The sequence below is a fragment of the Aethalodelphis obliquidens genome, unplaced genomic scaffold (genome assembly GCF_003676395.1).
Source record: "Aethalodelphis obliquidens isolate GAN/ISIS:26980383/991018 unplaced genomic scaffold, ASM367639v1 scaffold38, whole genome shotgun sequence".
NCBI classification, from domain to species: Eukaryota; Metazoa; Chordata; class Mammalia; order Artiodactyla; family Delphinidae; genus Aethalodelphis; species Aethalodelphis obliquidens.
Window position 1 is genome coordinate 9,900,756 of NW_020837982.1, and position 20,155 is coordinate 9,920,910.

General features: G+C 56.1%; 4 protein-coding genes across 8 annotated transcripts; 2 read left to right on the forward strand and 2 right to left on the reverse strand.

Moving 5' to 3' along the window:
- Positions 1–525: 525 nt before the first annotated feature.
- ENO3 (enolase 3) lies at positions 526–8,049 on the reverse strand. Of its 3 annotated transcripts, none has more exons than XM_027130223.1 (12): positions 7,036–8,049; positions 4,649–4,735; positions 4,308–4,403; positions 4,099–4,157; positions 3,858–3,927; positions 3,327–3,460; positions 2,208–2,430; positions 1,919–2,116; positions 1,518–1,719; positions 983–1,091; positions 765–823; positions 526–678 (listed from the first exon to the last, which is right to left on the reverse strand). In XM_027130223.1, the coding sequence occupies exons 2-12, from the start codon at positions 4,731–4,733 to the stop codon at positions 609–611; spliced, it is 1,305 nt and encodes a 434-aa protein (XP_026986024.1). In that variant the 5' UTR covers positions 4,734–4,735; positions 7,036–8,049; the 3' UTR covers positions 526–608. The 3 variants fall into 3 exon arrangements, with proteins under 3 accessions (XP_026986024.1, XP_026986025.1, XP_026986026.1); XM_027130224.1 differs by lacking the exon at positions 7,036–8,049 and adding an exon at positions 5,371–5,554; XM_027130225.1 differs by lacking the exon at positions 983–1,091.
- PFN1 (profilin 1) lies at positions 6,987–11,026 on the forward strand. Its single transcript, XM_027130255.1, has 4 exons — positions 6,987–7,004; positions 8,211–8,409; positions 9,879–10,071; positions 10,694–11,026. The coding sequence occupies exons 2-4, from the start codon at positions 8,278–8,280 to the stop codon at positions 10,789–10,791; spliced, it is 423 nt and encodes a 140-aa protein (XP_026986056.1). The 5' UTR covers positions 6,987–7,004; positions 8,211–8,277; the 3' UTR covers positions 10,792–11,026.
- A 673-nt stretch (positions 11,027–11,699) lies between these two features.
- Positions 11,700–16,602, reverse strand: RNF167 (ring finger protein 167). 2 transcript variants are annotated; one of them, XM_027130234.1, is made up of 10 exons: positions 16,267–16,602; positions 15,626–16,128; positions 15,461–15,541; positions 14,066–14,191; positions 13,873–13,960; positions 13,593–13,683; positions 13,258–13,363; positions 13,012–13,105; positions 12,286–12,366; positions 11,700–12,206 (listed from the first exon to the last, which is right to left on the reverse strand). In XM_027130234.1, the coding sequence occupies exons 2-10, from the start codon at positions 15,707–15,709 to the stop codon at positions 11,908–11,910; spliced, it is 1,050 nt and encodes a 349-aa protein (XP_026986035.1). In that variant the 5' UTR covers positions 15,710–16,128; positions 16,267–16,602; the 3' UTR covers positions 11,700–11,907. The 2 variants fall into 2 exon arrangements, with proteins under 2 accessions (XP_026986035.1, XP_026986036.1); XM_027130235.1 differs by lacking the exons at positions 14,066–14,191; positions 16,267–16,602 and having other exon boundaries at positions 15,626–15,955.
- SLC25A11 (solute carrier family 25 member 11) lies at positions 16,070–19,499 on the forward strand. Of its 2 annotated transcripts, none has more exons than XM_027130237.1 (8): positions 16,070–16,151; positions 17,401–17,553; positions 17,637–17,843; positions 18,027–18,117; positions 18,199–18,289; positions 18,376–18,475; positions 18,556–18,607; positions 18,744–19,499. In XM_027130237.1, exons 1-8 carry the CDS (start codon positions 16,099–16,101, stop codon positions 18,897–18,899), a joined length of 903 nt encoding a protein of 300 aa, XP_026986038.1. In that variant the 5' UTR covers positions 16,070–16,098; the 3' UTR covers positions 18,900–19,499. The 2 variants fall into 2 exon arrangements, with proteins under 2 accessions (XP_026986038.1, XP_026986037.1); XM_027130236.1 differs by lacking the exon at positions 16,070–16,151 and adding an exon at positions 16,459–16,802.
- The last annotated feature ends 656 nt before the right edge of the window (positions 19,500–20,155 follow it).

The following is a 20,155-nucleotide window of genomic DNA, read 5'->3' on the forward strand; positions in this document are numbered from 1 at the left end:
GATAGGACTGTTTCAAAGATTACATAGGCCGGTATATGTCAAATATTTAGAATAGTTTCACATCCTCCAAGCTCCATGGAAATGGTAGCTGCTCTGGTTACACTCTCATCCTCACCAAGCTCTTCGATTTCATAAGGATGAGCACTCAGACTTAACACTGCAGTGGCCTCTGCAGACTGTGCACTTCAACTTATGGGCAGGTCTGATCCAGCTTCCCCCTCATGGTGATGTCAGGCCTTGGCCCCCCACCCTGCTCCCCTTCTCTGGAGCTGGTTCAGTGTTCTGTCAGTTCCTCTTCAGCTGCATTTCACATAATACACCTGCTTCCCCCCCTCCTTCCATATTGTGAGCTTTGTGGTTCTAGATCCAGCCCAACTTTCTCTCTGGCCAGTCCCTCACTTCCTCCTTGTCCCAGCAGGTTCCATGTCCGTTTTCCCTTCCTGCCCCTACTTCTTCACCTCCTGCCTCATCCAGCCCAGAGACCAGCGTCTCCTCCCTCCCTCCCACAAACGAGCAGGCCACTGCCTTGGTTGGCACCAGTGTTTATTTCAGGAGGAAGGGCTTGAAGGCCTAGATCTGTCCCGTGGAACCCTGGGGCCTCCAGCTTCTCACTTGGCCTTTGGGTTACGGAACTTGTGTCCAGCAAAAACAGCCTTGTCCCCGAGAGCCTCCTCAATCCTGGAAAGCAGACAAAGTCAGGGCTGTGATATTCCAACCCAAGAGCCCTCAGCTCCTTACACCCAGACCTACTGCACCCACTGTACCTCATGAGCTGATTGTATTTGGCCAGACGCTCTGAGCGGCAGGGGGCACCAGTCTTGATCTGAAGAGGGAAGAGGAATTCCAGGAGTTGCATGAGACCAGGGACGAGGGATTGGGCCTGGCCCTGAGGGAGCAGCCTGTGGTGGCATGCAACTCCAGGGCAGGAGGCCAGGGATCCCAAGAAAACCCAGTCAGTCGGCAGAGGGGGGGCCACGAGTACCTGTCCTGTGCAGAGCCCAACCACGAGGTCAGCGATGAACGTGTCCTCGGTTTCCCCAGAGCGGTGGCTCACCATCACCCCCCAGCCGTTAGACTGAGCCAGTTTGCAGCTAGGTGGAGAGGACACTCAATAAGGTCCGGTGGGACCTCCTCAGTGGGAAAGCCAGGCGCTAGGTGGGGCTTTTCCTTTCTGTTTTGGGGAGTGGGAGATTTGAGGGGAGGGTGATGACTAAGTTCTTTGGGAAGCAGGAGAGAAGGGGAGATTCTTGATCTTGAATTTGGGCTCCTGAATGCTGGTGGGAAGAAGCAGAATCTGGGAGACAGGGATGGCATAGGGTCGGGGTGGGGATGAGGCATGGCAAGGCAACAATGGCAAAGCTCTTGGGGTGAGGTCAAGAGTTAAAGCCTTGAGGTCGAAAGGGTGGGGTGGGTCAGGAGCCAAGGGGAAGTCAGACTTGGAGTTAGTGGGCAATACTGTAGCTGGACTGGGTATGGGTGGAGGGATGCCATGATGCCCCAGGGCCAGAGGCACTCACGCCTGGATGGATTCGGTCACTGAGCCGATCTGGTTGACCTTCAGCAGCAGGCAGTTGCAGGCCTTCTTCTCAATGGCCTGGCTAATCCTCTTGGGGTTGGTGACTGTGAGGTCATCCCCCACGATCTGGATGTTGACCCCCGAGAGGAATGAGGTCCAGGTAGCCCAGTCATCCTGGTCAAAAGGGTCCTCGATGGAGACCACTGGTGGGAAAGGGGAGCAGATTCAGGTTAAAGGTCAGAAGGGCCTCACAGGGGAGTGACAGGTCAGAAGAGTGGGTGGAGATTGCAATGGCGCTAAGGATCGGAAAGACTGAGTTGGTGGCAGTGGAGATGCCGAAGCCAGTGTGTAGGGCAGCTGCTGGAGACTCAAGCAGGAGCGATGGAACACCCAGGGTCTCACCAGGATAGTTCTTGATGAAGCTTTTATACAGCTCCCCCAGCTTCTCCCCAGTGATGTGCCGTGCGGGGTCATCAGGTGACTTGAAGTCAAGATCATACTTTCCGTGGCGATAGAACTCAGACGCTGCCACATCCATGCCAATCACCACCTTGTCGGGGTAACCAGCCGCCTGGATGGCGGTCTTCAGCAGCTCCAGGGCTGGGGGAGGGAAAGAGAGGACCTGAGGCTCCGGTGCACCCCGTCTCCATGGGGACCCAGGGGTTCTGCACCTCCGAGTGCTCACACTGACCTTCATTGTTCTCCAGGATGTTGGGTGCAAAGCCGCCCTCATCACCCACATTGGTGGCGTCCTTCCCATACTTGGCCTTGATGACCCCCTTGAGGTGGTGGTAGACCTCGGCACCGATGCGCATGGCTTCCCTGAAGGATCGGGCTCCCACGGGCAGGATCATGAACTCCTGCATGGCCAGCTTGTTTCCAGCATGGGAGCCCCCGTTGATCACATTGAAGGCCTGAGATGGGGAGAGGGTGCTTAGACCTGGGCATCGATGTGGAATCTTGGATCCCCTACTTACTGAATGGTCTAGGATGAATAATTTTACTCCTCAGAGACTCCTTCCTCATTTCCATAACATGGGGACACCACCTGCTTACCTGCAGGATCTTATGTGTTAAATTAGAGCAACTGGATGTAAAGTTCTTCGCCTGTGCCTGGTGTGGCAGCTAACGCTGATATGGCATATGGCACTTATTACAGGCCAGGCACTGCTCTAAGTGCTTTACGTATATTTTATTGGCTCATTTCATTCTCAAAACTACTCTGTAACTAGGTACAATTTATTATCCCTCACTTTACAGCCAAGGAAACTGAGGCACAGAGAGATTAAATAAACTTGCCTAAAATCACACAACTAGTAAAGGGACAAAACCAGCATTCGAACCCAGCAGCTTGTCTCCAGAGCTCAGGCTCTTATACAATCTAGCCAGTAAGTAACAATAAATGGTAACATTATTATTGCAATGAAATTCAAAGGATTTCCATAAACAGCAAATTTGGTTTGATAAGTATTAAAGAAGATACAAAAATAAAATGCCAAGATCTTTGCCATGAAGAAGCTCTCGATCTGATTTGGGGTTGGGGCACAGGGCAGAATGAGAAATTGGAGTTACTGAGCCTGGGATTGGAATGTGAAGGAACCCGGTTACATCAAGGGAAAGAGGCAGAGAGAGGTTAAAGGGAAGGTTTGGATTGTGGGAAAGGGGGAGGGCTGGACCGCAGCAGGAGAGGTTCCATTTCAGAAAACCATTTCTTTGGAGCTGGGTCTGAAAGGTGGACTTTCCACGGGCTGCTTATGCCCTCCCTGCTGGGTGGGGTCACCGTGGGATGCGGCGGGGCAGCTGCACTCACAGGGACCGGGAGGATCAGGTCTGGGTTCCCGGCGAGATCTGCAATGTGTCGGTAGAGTGGGACCCCCTTCTCAGCTGCTCCGGCCTTGCACACGGCCAGGGACACACCCAGGATGGCATTGGCCCCAAACTTGGCTGGAGGAAGCAAGTACAAAGAAAGTGTGAGAGCGCCTCACACAGGGTTTAGGGTCAGCTCCTAGAACATCCCTTCTGGTCACCCCAGAAAGAATCCAGAACTCCAAACCACTGGGCACTGAGTTTGTTAACAGATCTCTCCCCAACAGCCTGAGGTGCTCTGGGAACACCCAGCCCAGGGGAATGTGTCGGCTTCACGGCTGTGTCCACAGCCTGGCCCAAGCCTCGCACAGGGCAGGCATCAGGAAATGCCTGTGCGATGAATACAAATCCAGCCAGCTACAGTGTGCCCCAAAATGCGAGACACAGAAATAATCCTAACCAGACCTCCGTCCGCGGTCTCTCCCCCGCCCCTCCCACAGCCCAGCCCAGCCCCTGTCCCTAGCCCTTCACTCACACTTATTCTCTGTCCCATCCAGCTCAATCATAAATTTGTCAACTTTTTCTTGATCCACCACGCTTAGTTTCTGGAAGGGCAGGTTTGAGGAGGGGAGAACAGAGGTTATATTTCTCAGGAGTCAGGGCATGTGCTGGAGGAAAGAGAAGTGCAGGTATTTGGGGCAGATGGGATGGTTGGCCAAGCCTGAGCTGCTTGGGACTAGGTAGCAGGTGAGGGGGAGAGAGGGTCCTCCACTTGCCTTTTCCAGCAGTGCGGGGCCTAGAGTCTTATTGATGTGTTCCACGGCCTTCAGGACCCCTAGAGGCCGAAGCAGGGGGTTCAGATCTTCTATTCAATTAGGTCTCTTCCCGTGGCCCCCAGCTCCTCAAGAGCTTTGGGTTCCCGTCCTCTACCCTGTGCAGACATCGCATACCACGTCCTGAAACCACCCCCTTGGTCTTTCCTCACCTTTCCCCAGGTAGCGAGATTTGTCTCCATCTCTTAGTTCCAGAGCTTCATAGATACCTGTGGAAGCTCCACTGGGCACAGCTGCTCGGAATCGGCCTGAGGTGGGAGGAATTGGAAGATCACAGAGAGTCAGTCCCATTCACCCCCGCAAAGGACAGATTGTCTCCTCTCTGAGCCCAGGGACAGGAGGCAGTGTAGAGAGACTCGTGCTGCTCCCTGCTGGGGAGCAGGCTGGGAGAGGGGATCCCAGAGAAAGGAGTGGATGTGGCATAGAGTTGGGGGGCAAAGGCAGATGGAGTTGGGGTCTTCCCAGGTAAACCCATTCAATGGGCCTGTGTTACCCTTGGCCGTGTGCAGGTCCACCTCCACTGTGGGGTTGCCCCTGGAGTCCAGGATTTCTCGGGCAAAGATTTTCTGCATGGCCATGGCTGCAGGGCGAGAGGTGTGAGTGAGTGCGGACCGTTGACCCCTTAAGAAACCCGAAATCCCTTGCCCTTTAAGAGTCTTCCCGCCCCAAGAAGGCAGGTGCTGGAGCTAAAAATATCCCACAAAAAGGTCACAGACCAAAGTGGCAGGCGCAGCCCCTCCCCCACTCAGAACAGCTCCCATTCCACTCTCCCGTCTTAAGAATCTGGAGGCCTCTCTTAAAACTCCACTACTTGCTCAACCCCACCTCCTGCAAAGCTGCACTTCTGCCTTCTCCCTCCACCCTCTGGCCAAGTACTCTGTTCTCCACGGATTCCTAGCCCTCGGATGCTCTCCTGTTAGTCTACCTCATTTTCCTGCTCCTCAGCCTTCTCCAAATCCTCAGGGGCCCCAGATTCCCCCACCTGGCTCCAACTGTAACCACGCTTCTCCATCGTCTCTGCCTGCCTCTCTTCACAGTCTCGTTTGTTTCCCTGTCCTTGGGCACCCCCATCCTGCTTGCTCCAACCCCTCCAGGCTTCTCAAGCACCCCCAGTCCCAGAAGGAAAAGAATGCTGACATTTCCCCCCCTTCTCCAAGCGGCAGCACCCTCACCTTTTACCACCCCTATCCCCCGGGACTGAAAGATTCACCAGACCTGGGATTTCTTCTCTGGGCTCCTGAGTCTAGGTGGCAGCTGGGACAGTGTCAGCTCACCCCCCTCTCAGGCTGGGCATTTATCCTCCAGCCACCCTGTACCCCAGCCAGCCCCGCCTCTCACCCTCTCCATCTTCCCCCTCCAGCCCAGCTGGCAGCCAAGTGCCCACTATAGCCTAAAACAGAAGCCTTTGGCCCTAGACACCTGCCCCCTTCCCAAAAGATCAATGACTACCCCTTCCTTTCTGTTCCCCAATAAAAGTCCTTATTTTTAATTCCACTCCTGGGTAGAAACAGGGGCGGGGCTTCAGAGTGGGGGGGGGGTTCTCCTCTCCCCAGGATTATATTCCTCTTTTGCAAAGGTTAAAGAGGAACTAGTGCCCTTTAGGAAAGGCCAGGGGTAACCTGAGTCCTGCAGGACTGGGGAGGGGGCCTGGAAGAGGGGCTGCAGGAACGACATCCACACGTGCACAGCTCACTTGGAGGGCGGGGGGCTGCCTCTGTCCTCAATGGGGGCAGGGGCAGGGGGTTCTGGGCAAGCTCTGAGCTCTAAAATTGAACTCCCCACTCAGAAGGTGAGAGAGTCTCACCTCTCAGGGTCCCCATTGCGGCATCCCTCGGCTCCACCCCACCCTACCCTGTCTCGGCCAGCAAGGGCAGTGGGGGAAGGGAGAGGCTGACGAATTTAGACAGGCCCTCAGAGTTGGCGCGGCGCCCTACTGATAGCGCTAGGACAGCACTTATCGCCCTGCGTGGAGAGTCAGGAGCCCTTTCCCCACCGACCGCGGGCGCTTCAGGTCGTGATCCCAGCCCATCAGTGAACGATGCTGAATCAAAAGTGAAAAAAATGAATGGACGAGAGGAGGGGGTGGCCCTTTCCGAGCGTCTGACCGCCGGGGGCCAGTCAGGTGGTCGGCTAGCAGCATTGAAGGGAAATGGGTCTCTGCACTCGGTGACTCTCTCCGCCTCGGCGGGCCTGGCGGGAGTGAGGTCTGCCCCGACTTTGGCTGCAGCCCTTGCCGGGAGCTGAGGGTACGTCCGGGCTCCGGCCGGCGAACGACGGTCATCGTCTTCCCTGCTCGTCGCCCCCGACTCGGAAGACCTTCCCGCCGGCGCCGCCCCGGCGCCCAGTGACTCAGCCCCGGGCTCTCTCCTGAGCTCCCCTCCCCGCCCTGCCTGCCCCACGGTGTGTCTCCCAGCCCCCACCTCAGGATCCCTACCCCCGGTCTTCCATCTCGCCCTCCCCCCCCTTATCTCTGGCCGCTCCCTCTCGGGAGATTTCCCCCCTGGGGAAGGGGGTGCGGCAGGCCAAGGGTCAGGAGACGGCGGGGGGGGGGGGAGCGCCGCCACGTGCCCGCATGAGGCCCCGCCCGAGCCGCCCAGTGACTCAGCCACCGCGGCTGTCGAGGAACACGGGTTCGGGGAGCGTGGATGCCCCTGGGGTTCGGAGTGGCCGCGAGGGCACCACGTCCGCTGGCGAGGACCCGAGAGGAGCAGAGCCCCTTCCCGCCCGGGAGGCGCCCCTCCCCCGAGGGACCGGAAGTGGCCAAGCCCCTCAGCTGCCCGGGCGGCCAGCAAGGGGTAGTTCACCTAAGCAGGCCGCCGGGTCTTGCCCCACCCTCTTCCCGGTGGGCGGTGAGTGAACTAATCGCACACAAGTTCTTACCATAAGTTTTACTGAAAAAGGAGAAAAAACTTAACGGGCCAACGTAGAAGGGACTTTCCCCTTCTTGAAAAAGTTGCAATCTTGAAACCGCTTAGTATTCTTCCGCCTTGAAAAATAAGCCCGCCCGTCTCGCCCCACGGTCGCTCCGTGACCTCTGCAGAGACGGGCCAAGGGGCACGGCCGGTGACCCAAACTGCTGACCGGGGGACGGGCGGAGCTGTGACGTGGGGGTGAGGCCTGAGGCTGGAGTTGATCCAGCGCGAGGGATAATCCCCCTGGAGTCGAGGTGGGCTCCAGCCAGTGCCACTTGTGCCGACCGGGTAGATGCTGGGGACAGAAGTGTCCCTGGTGGATGCCTTCAACTCTGAAAACGGCCGGGGTATTTTGCCAAATTTCCCTTTACTCCCTTATTTCTTGAATAAATAAAATCAAGGGGGGGGCAGAAGCGGTAATGCGCACGCCTCGCCCCCGCCCCTTCCGCCCGGCGGGAGACACGTCCCCGGCCGGCCTTCCTTCGCAGGGGGCCCAAATCCGTCCCGCCCGGTGCGCCCGGGCGTGCGCCCGCGAAGCCAGCCGCCAACCCTAACCGCGCCACGCGCTTTCCCTCCCGGCCCGGGCGCAGGCGCGGGCGCAGGCGCCGCCGCCGCCGCCGCCGCCGCCGCCCGCCGTTCCTTTCCCCCAACACCCCCCCCCGGCAGAGGTGGGGGAAGGGGGAGTCATTCCGTTTAACCCTGAGTTACCCGAACCCTCTTTAATTTGCTAAATTTGCAGTTTGCTAATTCTTTCTCTTTTCACTTTCCTTCCTCCCTCTGGCTCACTCCCTTTCCGTACACCGAAGTCTGACTGATATTCTATGCGAAGTGGAGGGAGCCCTAACCCTAACCCACCCCCGTCCCCCCATCCTTTTTGCGTCGCTTTCCATTGAACTCTGCAAATTTTGCAGTAGGGGGAGGGATTTTTAAAATTGCACTTGCAAAGTTCGCTATCTGGGCAGGCGAGGAGAGGGAGGGAGGGAATGGGGAGCAGGCCCCGCCCCCACCGCCCTTTGCAAATAAAAATCTAGGGGGGTGGGGAGGAGCAGGAAGTGGCGGTGCGAGGGCTGATGCACTGCTAGCAGAGCCGCGGTCCGGACAGCAGCGCGTGCCCCAAGCTCTCCGCCTTCCCCCGCCCGCCAGCCCGAGGCAGCCCGAGCCCAGCCCGTGGCCCCAGCAGCAGCCCCGAGAGCACCCCAGTAGCAGCGCCATGGCCGGCTGGAACGCCTACATCGAAAACCTCATGGCGGACGGGGTGTGTCAGGACGCGGCCATCGTGGGCTATAAGGACTCGCCCTCCGTCTGGGCCGCCGTCCCCGGGAAGACCTTCGTCAACATCACGGTACTGCGAGGCCTGCGCGGAGACTGGCCGGGCTTGCACCCTGAGGGAGGGACTTGGGTAGTGGCGGGCGCGGTCTGGGGAGGGCAGCGAAAGGCCGTGACCCGGTCCTTGCCCTGGAGGTGGCGCGAATGGCGGCTGCACGTGAGCGGGTCCCTCCGTGGCCTCCTGAGTCCTACGCCCCGGGCGGCGGCGCCCAGCCAGCCCGCCGCTCCGCTTTCCGCGACGGGGCGTTACATCCGGGACACAGGGCGGGGAGGGGCGCACCGCCCGGTGCGGCGGCCCACTTCCGCCTCCTCCAGGGTGGGTCGGGCACGCACCGCAATTTCCGCTCGGGACTGTGATTGAGAAGGGACTTGGGGACCCCTGGACCCCCTAGCTCTACTTCCAGCCGCCAGCTCGCGCCCCCTCCACCATTGTTCCTCCTTCTGGGGGAGGGAGCCCCAGTCGCATGGCCTGGGTCCCATGCCCGTCCTCCGTGAGCTCCCTGCCCCTCCCAACTCCGTAAGAGAGGGCTAGGCCGCCACACGACCTCCCCCCACCCCAAGTCGGCACGTTGGACTCAACATGCCTGTGAGGCCAGCCCCGGAAGTCTCCTCGCCCTCCTTTCCCGCCATCCGGCGGGGCCTGGAGCAGGGGAACTTTGTGAGAAGTTCTAGGACAGTATATAAGTGAAGCAATAAGGGACGACTACTGCTGTCCCCATCACCACCTCCTCTGTCCACACTGCCCGGAAGTGGGGAGGGGGAGCGGAAGTTCGAAATGGGGGGGAAGGGGATTTCCGGGCGGGAGGGGACCGGATGTGGGGATTTGGGGTGTTAAGGGGGAGGGGGAGATACGTTCCCTGGGGTATCTAGACCCGAGGGCTGGCTTGCCGGGTCTAGTCCCAGGGCCCCTCCAAAAGTTTTTCAACTTTCCCGGAAAGCCCCCAGGCATCTGCTTCCTCATCTTAGAGCATAAATACCTGGATCTAAACTCTAGGTTACTTGGAGACCCAGGCGTCCGGGCCCCTAACAACTCCTGCAGAACCTTTGACCAAATAAGGGCAAAGTTGCTTCGCCTGCTTTGCCCGCCCCCTCCCTTTCCCTCTTCGCTTCTGCTTTTCCTGAAGGAGTTATGAGCATCCAAAGGCTCCCCACTCCATTCCACTTCATTCTCTTAACTGCTTTTTGGCCCCCTTTATTTCCCGGGTTTGCTTTCCTTATTAAACAACATCTAAGCCTTCAGAGGAATATGTTGTCCCTTCTTATTACCGTTCTCTAGGTTTGAAGATCATGATATTTTTGTGTACTAACTTCCAACAGTCCTGAGTCTCTCAAATTTCACGGATGTGTACAAAGCACATAACATACACATCTCCCCCCAAGGGGGTTTAGCTTCCCGGAGAAATGGAAGGCAGGTGGGTCCTTGGAGAAGAAGGTGGGAACCTTGGTGTACTGACTAACTTGATGGGTGCTTGATTCCCCTTCCAGCCAGCTGAGGTTGGTACCCTGGTTGGCAAAGACCGGTCAAGTTTTTTCGTGAATGGGCTAACGCTTGGGGGCCAGAAATGTTCTGTGATCCGGGACTCACTGATGCAGGAAGGGGAATTTACCATGGATCTTCGTACCAAGAGCACCTCCGGAGCCCCCACCTTCAATATCACTGTCACCCTGACTTCCAAGAGTGAGTTTGAGTCTTACCCTTTCTCTAGCTCCAAAATCTCTAATATACTTCCATCTATTAATTTTTTGGGTTCTTCTGTGTGGATCACCCAGTATGAAGGGACCAGACCAGGTTTCTACTCCCAGCCTGCTGGATGCTGGGACATTGGATTGTCCCTTCAGTTCTCAGTTCCTCATCTTACAATGTAAAGAAGTTGAACTGTATTACCTCTTAAGTTCCTTCTTGCCTTGAGCCTTTTCACATGAGAAACTTCTTATTTTCTTGGAGGAGGTAGGCTGTTAGTCATAAACCAGCACTTAGCTCTTGTGTTTTGAGCTCTTTTCTTAAAACTTGGAGGTGGCAGGCTCATCCACAGCCGTTTCTAGCCTGAACACAGGAGTCAACACATTGTCCACAAGCCTTTGACCCCTAAATTTTACTGTGTTCCTTTCCAGCCTTTAAGCTTGATTTTCCTCTTTTGAAAAGCCCTATTGTTTCAGGGTGACTGACAGCCTGCCTGTGTGGGGGGGGGTTGGGAGAGATGAGGTTGGGTTACAGCCCCCAGGGCTGGACAGCTGCTGAACAGCTGGCCGGGGGTGGGATTGTGACACCTGGGTCCTAGCCTCCTTTCTCTTTCCTCCAGCGCTAGTCCTGCTGATGGGCAAAGAAGGTATCCACGGTGGTACGATCAACAAGAAATGTCATGAAATGGCCTCCCACCTGCGGCGTTCCCAGTACTGACCTCGTCTGTCACTCCCCACTGCTTTTGCACCCCTCTCCTTCCCACACACACACACACCATTTTTATTTTTTGGGCCATTACCCCACACCCCTTATTGCTGCCAAAACCACATGGGCTGGGGGCCTGGGCTGGATGGACAGACACCCTTCCCCCAACCCATACCCCTCCTGTGTGTGGTTGGAAAACTTTTTTTTTTGTTTTTTTTTTCCTGAATAAAAAAGATTATACTGAAAAGGTGCTGTGTGGTTTTAGCCTGGGTGTCAGGATGGAGGACAGCCACTGTGATCTGCCTCCATCCTGGCTTGGGGTCAGAAGCAGCAGAAGGGTTGAGGCACTACAAAGTCTAGGGTTTTGAGCTTGCTTTCATGTCCAGGATTAAAACCTGCTTCAGGCCTACCTGGCCAGGTGGGCCAGCCCTACCTAGGTCCTCAGTGTGCTAACTGAATTGGTGGATAATGGAATAGAGCCATCCAGACCAAGAGAATGGGTCCAGGCCTGCGGGCAAGGCAGAGGCCAGTTGAGTCATCCTCACACGTGGGTGGGGCTCCCCTTCTCAGAGTCACAACAGATACCTATTGGGGCTGCCCTTAAGACTACAGGTTAGGGCTTCCCTGGTGGCACAGTGGTTGGGAGTCCGCCTGCCGATGCAGGGGACACGGGTTCGTGCCCCGGTCCGGGAGGGTCCCACATGCCACAGAGCGGCTGGGCCCGTGAGCCATGGTCACTGAGCCTGCGCTCCGCAACGGGAGAGGCCACAACAGCGAGAGAGGCTGGCATACGGCAAAAAAAGAAAAAACAAAAAACTACAGGTTAGCCTCCCAGCACTCCCTTGCCCATGTATGGCAGAAAGGGACAATACCCCAAAAGGATAAGAAGTTTACCTGTGTGAGAATGATCTCACCCTTAGTCCACAAAAACAATTTTATTAACCCAATAAATGAAAACCCCATCCCTTTGTACCCCCAACCTCTTCAAGAGGATAGAGTTGGGTAAGGGAGAAACCTGGGGTGGAAACGACTCCTATCCCTCGTCTCCTATCCCTCAGCGTAGAAGACAGTAGAGAGGAAGAGGAGCTGTGCAAATAGGTCATCAGAGATGGAGGAGAAAGGGGACTACTAGACCAGGATGGCAGCTGCAGAGGTAGAGGGTGAGGGATCTGTGGAAGACCCAGGAAGGACTAGGGGAGCTGGGGCTAGAGAACCAAAGGAGGTGGGAGGGGTGGGGGTGCAGCCCAGAAGTGGGGTCCGTTCGGAAGCAGGGTGGTCCCTTGGCTCCCCTTCCTCGTCACCCTCTTGCCCCTGGGTTTCTTCCTCCTGCTCCTCATCCCCAGGACCCCGATAGACAGGCTGCTTGCAGATGGGGCAGGTCTTCCGGGTCTGAGTGAGCCAGGGGTCCACACAGCGGATGTGATAAGCTGCCAAGAGGAATGAGGTGAAGCGCGTGGTGCCTGCTGGTGGCGGGGGGGGGGGGGGCACAGGAAGTGAGGGCCTCACCGTGAGCACAGGGGAGCACCCTCAGCTTGTCCCCATCCTCATATTCATCCAGGCAGATGGCACACACATCATACTGGTCTCCTGGTGGAAGAAGAAAGGAGTTCTTTTACTGAGCCATCCTGGACCAGGGCCCACAAGAACTCACTGTGAGAGGCCTGTGGTGGAGCTAAACCCCGCAAAAGTTATTTTCTCTGGTTCTACAGAGCCAGTGGAAGAGCTGAGACGAGCAGGGTAGAACGTGAGGAATCCGGGGTTAGAACAAATAAAAAGAAACAGAGGTAAGAAGGGAAGTGGTTTTTTTGGGGGAGGTGTGAGGCTGGAGAGAGAGGGGGTGGGAGGAGCAGAAATGGGGCAGCGCTTCTGCCATAGCCTTATATGGGCACTGGAGGCTCCAGTGCCTAAGACCCAGCCCCTCCTTACCTGTGTCTGCCTTCTCTGGCGGAATCTTCCCCACTCCTTCCATTTTTCTGCTTTCTCCACCTTCTCTCTTATGAGCAAGGTCCTCCACCCCCCTCCAACCCCAACTATTACATTTAATCATTTTTGCTTTCCATTTCCTGCTCTAATCCTGTCCTGTCCTCATTTTACGTATGCGTAAAAAGAGGAGCAAAGGTGGTGTCTCAAGCTGACACCTCCCTGCCATCTCTGCTGCTTTCCTCCTGGGCTCCAGCTCCTTCAGAACCAGGGAAATAGTGGGAAAGGCCTGCTCTCCTCCATCCTCCTCACCCTTCTGATAGTCATGTGTAGGAATCTGTTTCAGTTGCTCTTTGGTCAGTCGATTCCTCTGGAGCCGTTTCCTGTGCTGGATACAACGAACTATCTGGTGAAAGCGGAGGGGGGGGTGGGTGGATGGATCAGTCTTAGAGAACAAATCTGGACAATCCCATACAAACCAGCCCTATCTTGCAACCCCAGAGCCAGTCTGGCTTTAAAGGCCTCAGCTCTTCCCGTCTTGGTCCCTGAACTACTCACCATCACTGCTCCCATGGCCAAAACCAGCAGTCCCACGATCCCTGTGAAAGGGATGAGGTAATAGCCCAAGGGGAAGCTATTGTCTGGGACCAGAAGCACCCGAGCCCTGGGAAAAGGAAGACGAATATCAGAGGGGCAGGAAAGGCAAAGGGACAAAGGAAGAGGGACAAAGTAACTGGCTCTGGACAGGGCCCACGGAGGGGGAAGGGGATGGGAAGAAAGTACCAAGAGGCAGAGCATGATGGGCCTGAGGCTGGATGGTTGGGACACGGGCTTGGACTCCAGGTTGGCATGGAAGTGCTGAAGGAAGAGTGGGAAGGAGGGACACGTCCTACCCCTTCTCGTAGACAAAGAGGGCACGCAGGTACTCGGAGCTTCTCTCCCCAATAAACACAGACGGGATCCAGATCTGCTGCTGGATTTCCTCTGCAGGGATTAGGGCATTACACTGGGGACCCAACCTTCCACATGAATCCTTTGGTAACTCTGGCATTTGACTCTCTTGCCCCATTCCACCTAAAGGACTGATTTCTTTTCCCTAAGGCTTCAGCCCTCCCGCCATCTCTCAGTCTAAGCTCTACTGAAAACCCAGCTGTCCAGATCCTCCAACCTTACCACTATTCCACACCATATTCAGAAGTTCATTGGAATTCACATTGTGTACCACAGCTGCACCATACCCAGCCTTCTGAGCATTTAGGACCTAGGGAGACAAGGCAGATAAGGAGCCATCATGGGCCTTGCCACCTTTCATTCCTGGTGCCTTTTTTACCCTCAGCCTCCCAGCTCCCACTCCACATTCAGCAACCTTGAGGTCAAAGTTGCAGTCGAATCTTCGAAGCAGTGCAATAAAGACTGACCCGTTGACCGGGGCTGGGGGTGGTGGGGCAATGGGACTGCAGGCATTGTCTGGGTGAGCCTCCACAAGGAAGCCCTGGAGAAGAGAAGCAAACAACAGCTGGATTTCATCTCCCTAGGTGCTGCTCCCCACAGGTCCCACCAAGCACAATGGCCCCCACAGGTCAGTGGGGTCTGAGCCCACTGGGGTCTGAGCTCATTCCTGGGGTCTGAGCATCCCACCAAAGTCGGACATCTACCTCTTCTCTTAGCCTCCTGAAGATGCAATCACATCAAACAACATCCCTTTCCCACACCCTCCATCATCCCTCTCCCTTTCCCAGATGAGCTAATATATACTCCACATTGCTAGCTAATTGTTTTGCCTTCCAGTTTCCCACTGATTGTAATTCAATTCTCCATTCATCCACATCACTTTCTCAAGTTGTTTCACATTCCCTGCTCTAATACATACTCTTAGGGAACATATTCCCCTGTTTAAAAAAAACACAAGACCAAACACAAATGGAGTTACTTGTGCTGACTCCCATGTCACCAAACTCAATACTTAATTATAATTTTAGCCTCCCCCAGGAATGGAATCTTAAACCACTGTATCTGGAATTACTTGGTCAGCACTAGTGAGGTAATCTGCCTGGTAGACCCCTGCAGTCCCCTAAAGAAAGGAGATCTTTGCTACTAGCAAAGACAATCAAATCTTTGCTAGTATAACTTCCTTGCCCAACCCCCTTCTGGCTATAAGTCTTTCATTTTGTATAGTTTTCAGAGATCCTTTCTATCTGCTAGGTGGAATGCTGCCTGATTCATGGGTCATTAAATAAAAGCCAGTAAGAGCTTTGAAATTTACTCAGTTGAATTTTTTTTAACACCTCCTTTAATTTTCCAATTACTCATCTCACAAACAACTATACTGATATCTATGGCCCAACTGAGTTCTTGCTATGTGGCAGTCTTTGTGAAAAACTACTACAAAACTGCTTATCTAATTCTCACAATAATACATCTAATAACTTCTATTATTATCCCATTTTACAGTAAAACAAAGGCTCAGGTAATTTGCCCAAGGTCATAAAACCAGTAACTGGCTCTAGAGACCCTATTGATAGGCACCACTCGTCCTGCCTTTTATCTTAGTCCATTTTCAGTCTCCCTTCTAAGGCTCAGAGTTCTAGAAGTAGACTTTGTATTCTCCCTTCAGATTCTGGATTCCACCACACGAGATGTGTTCTTGCACTTAGTTCCTAACTTGACTCTCTTCCTACCTCCAGCTTCCCCCAAGAAAGGCTCCTCAACCCCTACCCAGCAGGGAGAATTCAGGGAAACAGGAAAGAGGGAAGAAAATCACCTGAAGTCCCTCCTGGCTCAAGGCAGCCCCAAAGAGAGCTGGGAGGTCTGCAAAGTCCATGCTGGCATTGTGGTCCGAGATCTGCGGACAAAAGAGTCCATGTTTGTCCTTCAGCCTGCAACCTCTCCCTTCAGCGCCCTTCCCCTAACGTCCCCTCAGACTCACCGCTCGAATGAGCCCCCGGGTGGGGGCCGCTCCCCACAGCACAGTGGCCACAACCACAGGAAGCGGGAAGGCCGCAGGGTGCATGGCAGCGGGAGGGGAGAGGCGGAGGAGGCCGCGTCCCGATAACAGGAGCAGAAACGGAGTTCTGCGCCCTCTCTTGCCCTCCTTCAGGATCCCAGGGGTCCAACCACCCCCAGGTCCCACTTCCCAGCTACATGGGGGCGCGGGGAAGGACCCCCGACTCGGGGATTGAGACAGCCAACCCGTTTAATGGAGCTGGGAGGGAGACACCAAAAATATCCCTTTCTGGTACAGGAATAATACGGGGAAAGGGAACGGAGGCAAGCACAGGTGACAGAAAAACTTCTGGAAGGGTGGGGGAGCTCAAGGAGGTGGGACTTCCGGCCAGGTGGGCCGTCTTTCCATCCCCTGGAAGAGGATTTCCGGCAAAGACAGTCAGGCCGCTTCCAGCAATGGACGCTCAAGATGAAGGACTTCCGGTCCTAAAAGGCCGATTAAAAGAAAGGTTAGAGGTGGAGAGAGTGCCTGTGGAGATGAAAGGAGCACCGAGGCCCCAGAAGACGACTTAGTCTCTTCTCCGCGCTAGTGCCCGGGATCCCTCAGCTGCCCGGTTTACAAACCTCTCTTCCTCTCTCTGGCCGCCGCCGCACCTTCAAGTCTCGCGAGACACTCCCTCCCACCTGCTGACAGCTTCCTGTATCTATCGCGAGAAACCGCCTAACTCTGGCTAGTCTAACTCACTCGATCTCGCGAGATCTTCAAATACCCTCCTCTCGATTTTCCCGCGACTCCAATTCGGTAAAAATTGCACCTATGCTCTTGCTGCCTAAATAGCTGCACCCCGTCCCCTCACCCATTCTTGAAGCTCCTCCTTCAGCTCCGCCTTACTCCCGGACGCCTTTGCGCTCGCGCCTGCGCCTGCGCCAACTTCCAGCTGGCGCTGGCCCTGAGCGCCGGGGCGTGCGCGCGCGCCCTCGCCCCTGTTGCGCGCGCGGTGTCACCTTGGGCGCGAGCGGGGCCGCGCGCGCACGGGTCCGGGAGCCGAGGGCCATTGAGTGGCGATGGCGGCGACGGCGAGTCCCGGGGCTAGTGGGGTGAACGGGAAGCCCCGTACCTCCCCTAAGTCCGTCAAGTTCCTGTTTGGGGGCCTGGCCGGGTAAGCTCAGGCCCCAGGGATGGGACAGGAGGAGGCAGGGACGGGTGCCAGGAACCGGGCCCTGTTCTTTGGGTGTGTTGCAGTGAACCGAGGTGACACGGGGTCATTGCTGTCCCCATCGTATTACGAGGTCCTTGATGGGCTGCTAGGATCTTTTCACCCATCGCAGGGCCCCTTCTGGGCTGCATACACGGCCCCCACCGGGCCACCAGAGTTTCCCAACCCATTGCTTGGCTCTGCGGGGCTGTTTGGGGTTTCAGGTCATTGCATGGCTCCTGCTGGACTACGTGGAGTCCCAGGTCATGAATGCCCACCTCTCCTCCTTGGGTCGGACTGCATGCAATCTCTCGGTCACTGCTTGACACCCTGGGAGCTGCATGGAACACTCATTGCATGGCACCTACTGTACCCCTGGACTTTTCAGACCCATTGCTCTTGGTACACGCAGAGACTCTTGTACACATGCCCACCAGCCTCCTGAACATGTAGTCAATCGCATGGCAGGCCCTGCCCTTTGTGATCTCTTGTTGCCGGGCTCCAGGGGGCTTTGGTAGATCTGGGACACCTAGCTCTTGACTCCACCCCTGTCTTCCCCCAGGATGGGAGCTACAGTTTTTGTGCAGCCCCTGGACCTAGTGAAGAACCGGATGCAGCTGAGTGGGGAAGGAGCCAAGACACGAGAGTACAAAACCAGCTTCCATGCTCTCACCAGCATTCTGAGGGCAGAAGGGCTGAGGGGCATTTACACCGGGTACTGGGGCCAAAGGATGGGGGTAGCGTGTGGGTTGACAGCTCTAGACTTTGGCTTGATGCACTGACTCCTTCGCTCCCCAGGCTGTCAGCTGGCCTGCTGCGCCAGGCCACCTATACCACTACTCGCCTTGGTATCTATACTGTGCTATTTGAGCGCCTGACTGGGGCTGATGGTACACCCCCTGGCTTTCTGCTGAAGGCCCTGATTGGCATGACTGCAGGTGCAACTGGTGCCTTTGTGGGAACACCAGCTGAGGTGGCTCTTATCCGCATGACCGCTGACGGCCGGTGAGTTCCAGGTCTGAGCCTGTCCCCAGCCCCATTCCCTGGAATCTAGAATGAAAGAACTGATTTCTTATTCTAGATGAGCACAGCATTCACCTGTTCACAGCATGCTGGCCTCCATTTCTTTGCTCCTGTGGGAGCAGGGTGGTCTATCCCAAACTTGGCCTCTCCCTACCTTCCCACCAGGCTTCCAGCTGACCAGCGCCGTGGCTACAAAAACGTGTTTAATGCCCTGATTCGAATTGCCCGGGAAGAGGGCGTCCCTACACTATGGAGGGTGAGTGAAGGGGCTGGAGACTGGGGATGTGGGGTCAGGTCTTGGGCATTTCTGACTTCTCCCCCATCCCCCCCACCCCAGGGCTGCATCCCTACCATGGCTCGGGCCGTCGTCGTCAATGCTGCCCAGCTCGCCTCCTACTCCCAGTCCAAGCAGTTTTTACTGGACACAGGTGAGACCCAGAGCTGGGGCCTCAGCTCCCAGCCTAGCCTGGGCCAGCTCTGAGCTGACTGCCACCCCCTGCTCTGCCTCCTCCAGGCTACTTCTCTGACAACATCCTGTGCCACTTCTGTGCCAGCATGATCAGTGGCCTGGTCACCACTGCTGCCTCTATGCCTGTGGACATTGTCAAGACCCGGTGAGTATGCAGACCTGGGCCTGGAGAAGGACGGGAGAGCCCTCTTTATGTCTCTCATGCCCCTGCCTCCTCTCCTTCAGGATCCAGAACATGCGAATGATTGACGGGAAGCCGGAATACAAGAACGGGCTGGTGAGGAAGAAGGGCTAGGGGCTTGGGCTGCCGGATTGGATGCCCTGGGAGTGGGGGTGGGGGATAGCTGGGTAAGAGGAAGAGGGTCCCAGAGGCCAGGTCCCAACCTCAGTGCCGTGCCTGCCTGGCTGTCTAGGATGTGCTGGTGAAGGTCGTCCGCTACGAGGGCTTCTTCAGTCTGTGGAAGGGCTTTACACCATACTATGCCCGCCTGGGTCCCCACACTGTCCTCACTTTCATCTTCTTGGAGCAGATGAACAAGGCCTACAAGCGTCTCTTCCTCAGTGGCTGAGGCGAGCGAGGGGCCTGGAGCTGCTGTGCCGGGGCTCCCACTCGCCCGCTGCTCCTACAGTCAGTGTGCCCCCCGGGGGACCTAGACTCTGCTGCCCTGGGCCCCGCTATTTATTTTCCCTCCACAGTATGGTTCCCTCCTCTGTGATAAGGGACTTGTGGTCTGTCCTGCCCCTGCTCCAGCTCGCCCTCCTTGCCCTAATCATCATGATCTCTCTGTCCCTGCCTGTGCCCTGCACAGAGGTGGGAAGCTCCCTGCAGATTCCTGGTCTCCTCTTGGGTATTAGTTTCAGGGCACATAGTACAGCAGAAGGCCCCCCCTTCTCAGTGGGGAAACCAAGGCAGAGCTGAGGGGACAGGAGAGAGCCGAAGCTGTCAAGATGATCAAAGGTCTGCAGTGGGAGGACATGGCCCTTCCTTCCTCCACCTCACTGAGGACGTAATCAATAAATTGGATTGATGACACCACCCCCAAATCTGGAGAGCTGTGGGCACAGGAGGGGGAGGAGACTGGACAAAGAAGCGGATGCCCCTGGAGAACAGGAACTGGAGTTTTTAAAAAAAGTTATTAAAGAAAAAGTACCCGCTGTTTTTATGCAAATGTTATGTAAGTCAGTCGTGTTGCAGCAGCTGAAGGGTGAGAAAAACCCAAGCTCCAGGCCCTGTGTGTTGCTTCCTAGCCCCTCGTTCAAGAATACAACAGACGCCCAGGTCATCTCATGTAATCCCCAGGAAAAATCTCTGGGGTCTGGTGACTGTTTCTGCAGCCTGAAGAGGGAGGGAATAGAGTCTGAGAGGGGAAAGCTGACCTGTCGGGGGCAGAGTGGGCATGGAGCCGGGCCCCCAGAGCCTGGAGGCTTGATGTGGGCTGTACGCTGGGGAGAGTGACTGCCTTCTCCATTTCTTTAGGAGATGTGTGGCTCCCAGGCCCTGCCCTCATGGAGCTTAGGAACCTCTTGGGGCATAAAAGGGCATAGGAAGGTCAATTGGAAGGAGGGCTGGGCGGCACGAGGCCTGAAGGTTTCTCCTGAGCCAGGACAGGGGACAGGCAGGCCAGGGGACAGGCAGACGGCAGGTGGGAACTGTCACCTTGGCAGAACCTCGTCAGTAGAAGAAGTTGAGCTCAGCAGCCTGGCGGTGCAGCCGGGCCCTCCCACCTCTGCCTCTTTTCTTACCCTCTCCATGCACATGCTGGCCTGGGCCACAGGGGCCGCTTTGAGACACTTGAAGCCTGGACCTTGTCCTTAAGGAGTGCCA

Coding starts and splice junctions, on each gene's coding strand:
- ENO3 (XM_027130223.1), bottom strand. CDS start 4,733: ATGGCCATGCAGAAAATCTTTGCCCGAGAAATCCTGGACTCCAGGGGC. Junction 3,928..4,098: donor GCCCCGCACTGCTGGAAAAG/GCAAGTGGAGGA, acceptor CTGCCCTTCCAG/AAACTAAGCGTGGTGGATCA. Junction 1,720..1,918: donor CTTCATCAAGAACTATCCTG/GTGAGACCCTGG, acceptor CTTTCCCACCAG/TGGTCTCCATCGAGGACCCT.
- PFN1 (XM_027130255.1), top strand. CDS start 8,278: ATGGCCGGCTGGAACGCCTACATCGAAAACCTCATGGCGGACGGGGTG. Junction 8,410..9,878: donor AGACCTTCGTCAACATCACG/GTACTGCGAGGC, acceptor TTCCCCTTCCAG/CCAGCTGAGGTTGGTACCCT. Junction 10,072..10,693: donor TGTCACCCTGACTTCCAAGA/GTGAGTTTGAGT, acceptor TCTTTCCTCCAG/CGCTAGTCCTGCTGATGGGC.
- SLC25A11 (XM_027130236.1), top strand. CDS start 16,708: ATGGCGGCGACGGCGAGTCCCGGGGCTAGTGGGGTGAACGGGAAGCCC. Junction 17,554..17,636: donor CTGAGGGGCATTTACACCGG/GTACTGGGGCCA, acceptor TTCGCTCCCCAG/GCTGTCAGCTGGCCTGCTGC. Junction 18,290..18,375: donor GCAGTTTTTACTGGACACAG/GTGAGACCCAGA, acceptor TGCCTCCTCCAG/GCTACTTCTCTGACAACATC.
- RNF167 (XM_027130234.1), bottom strand. CDS start 15,709: ATGCACCCTGCGGCCTTCCCGCTTCCTGTGGTTGTGGCCACTGTGCTG. Junction 14,192..15,460: donor TGAGCCAGGAGGGACTTCAG/GTGATTTTCTTC, acceptor TCTCTTCTCCAG/GGCTTCCTTGTGGAGGCTCA. Junction 13,106..13,257: donor TGGCCATGGGAGCAGTGATG/GTGAGTAGTTCA, acceptor CGCTTTCACCAG/ATAGTTCGTTGTATCCAGCA.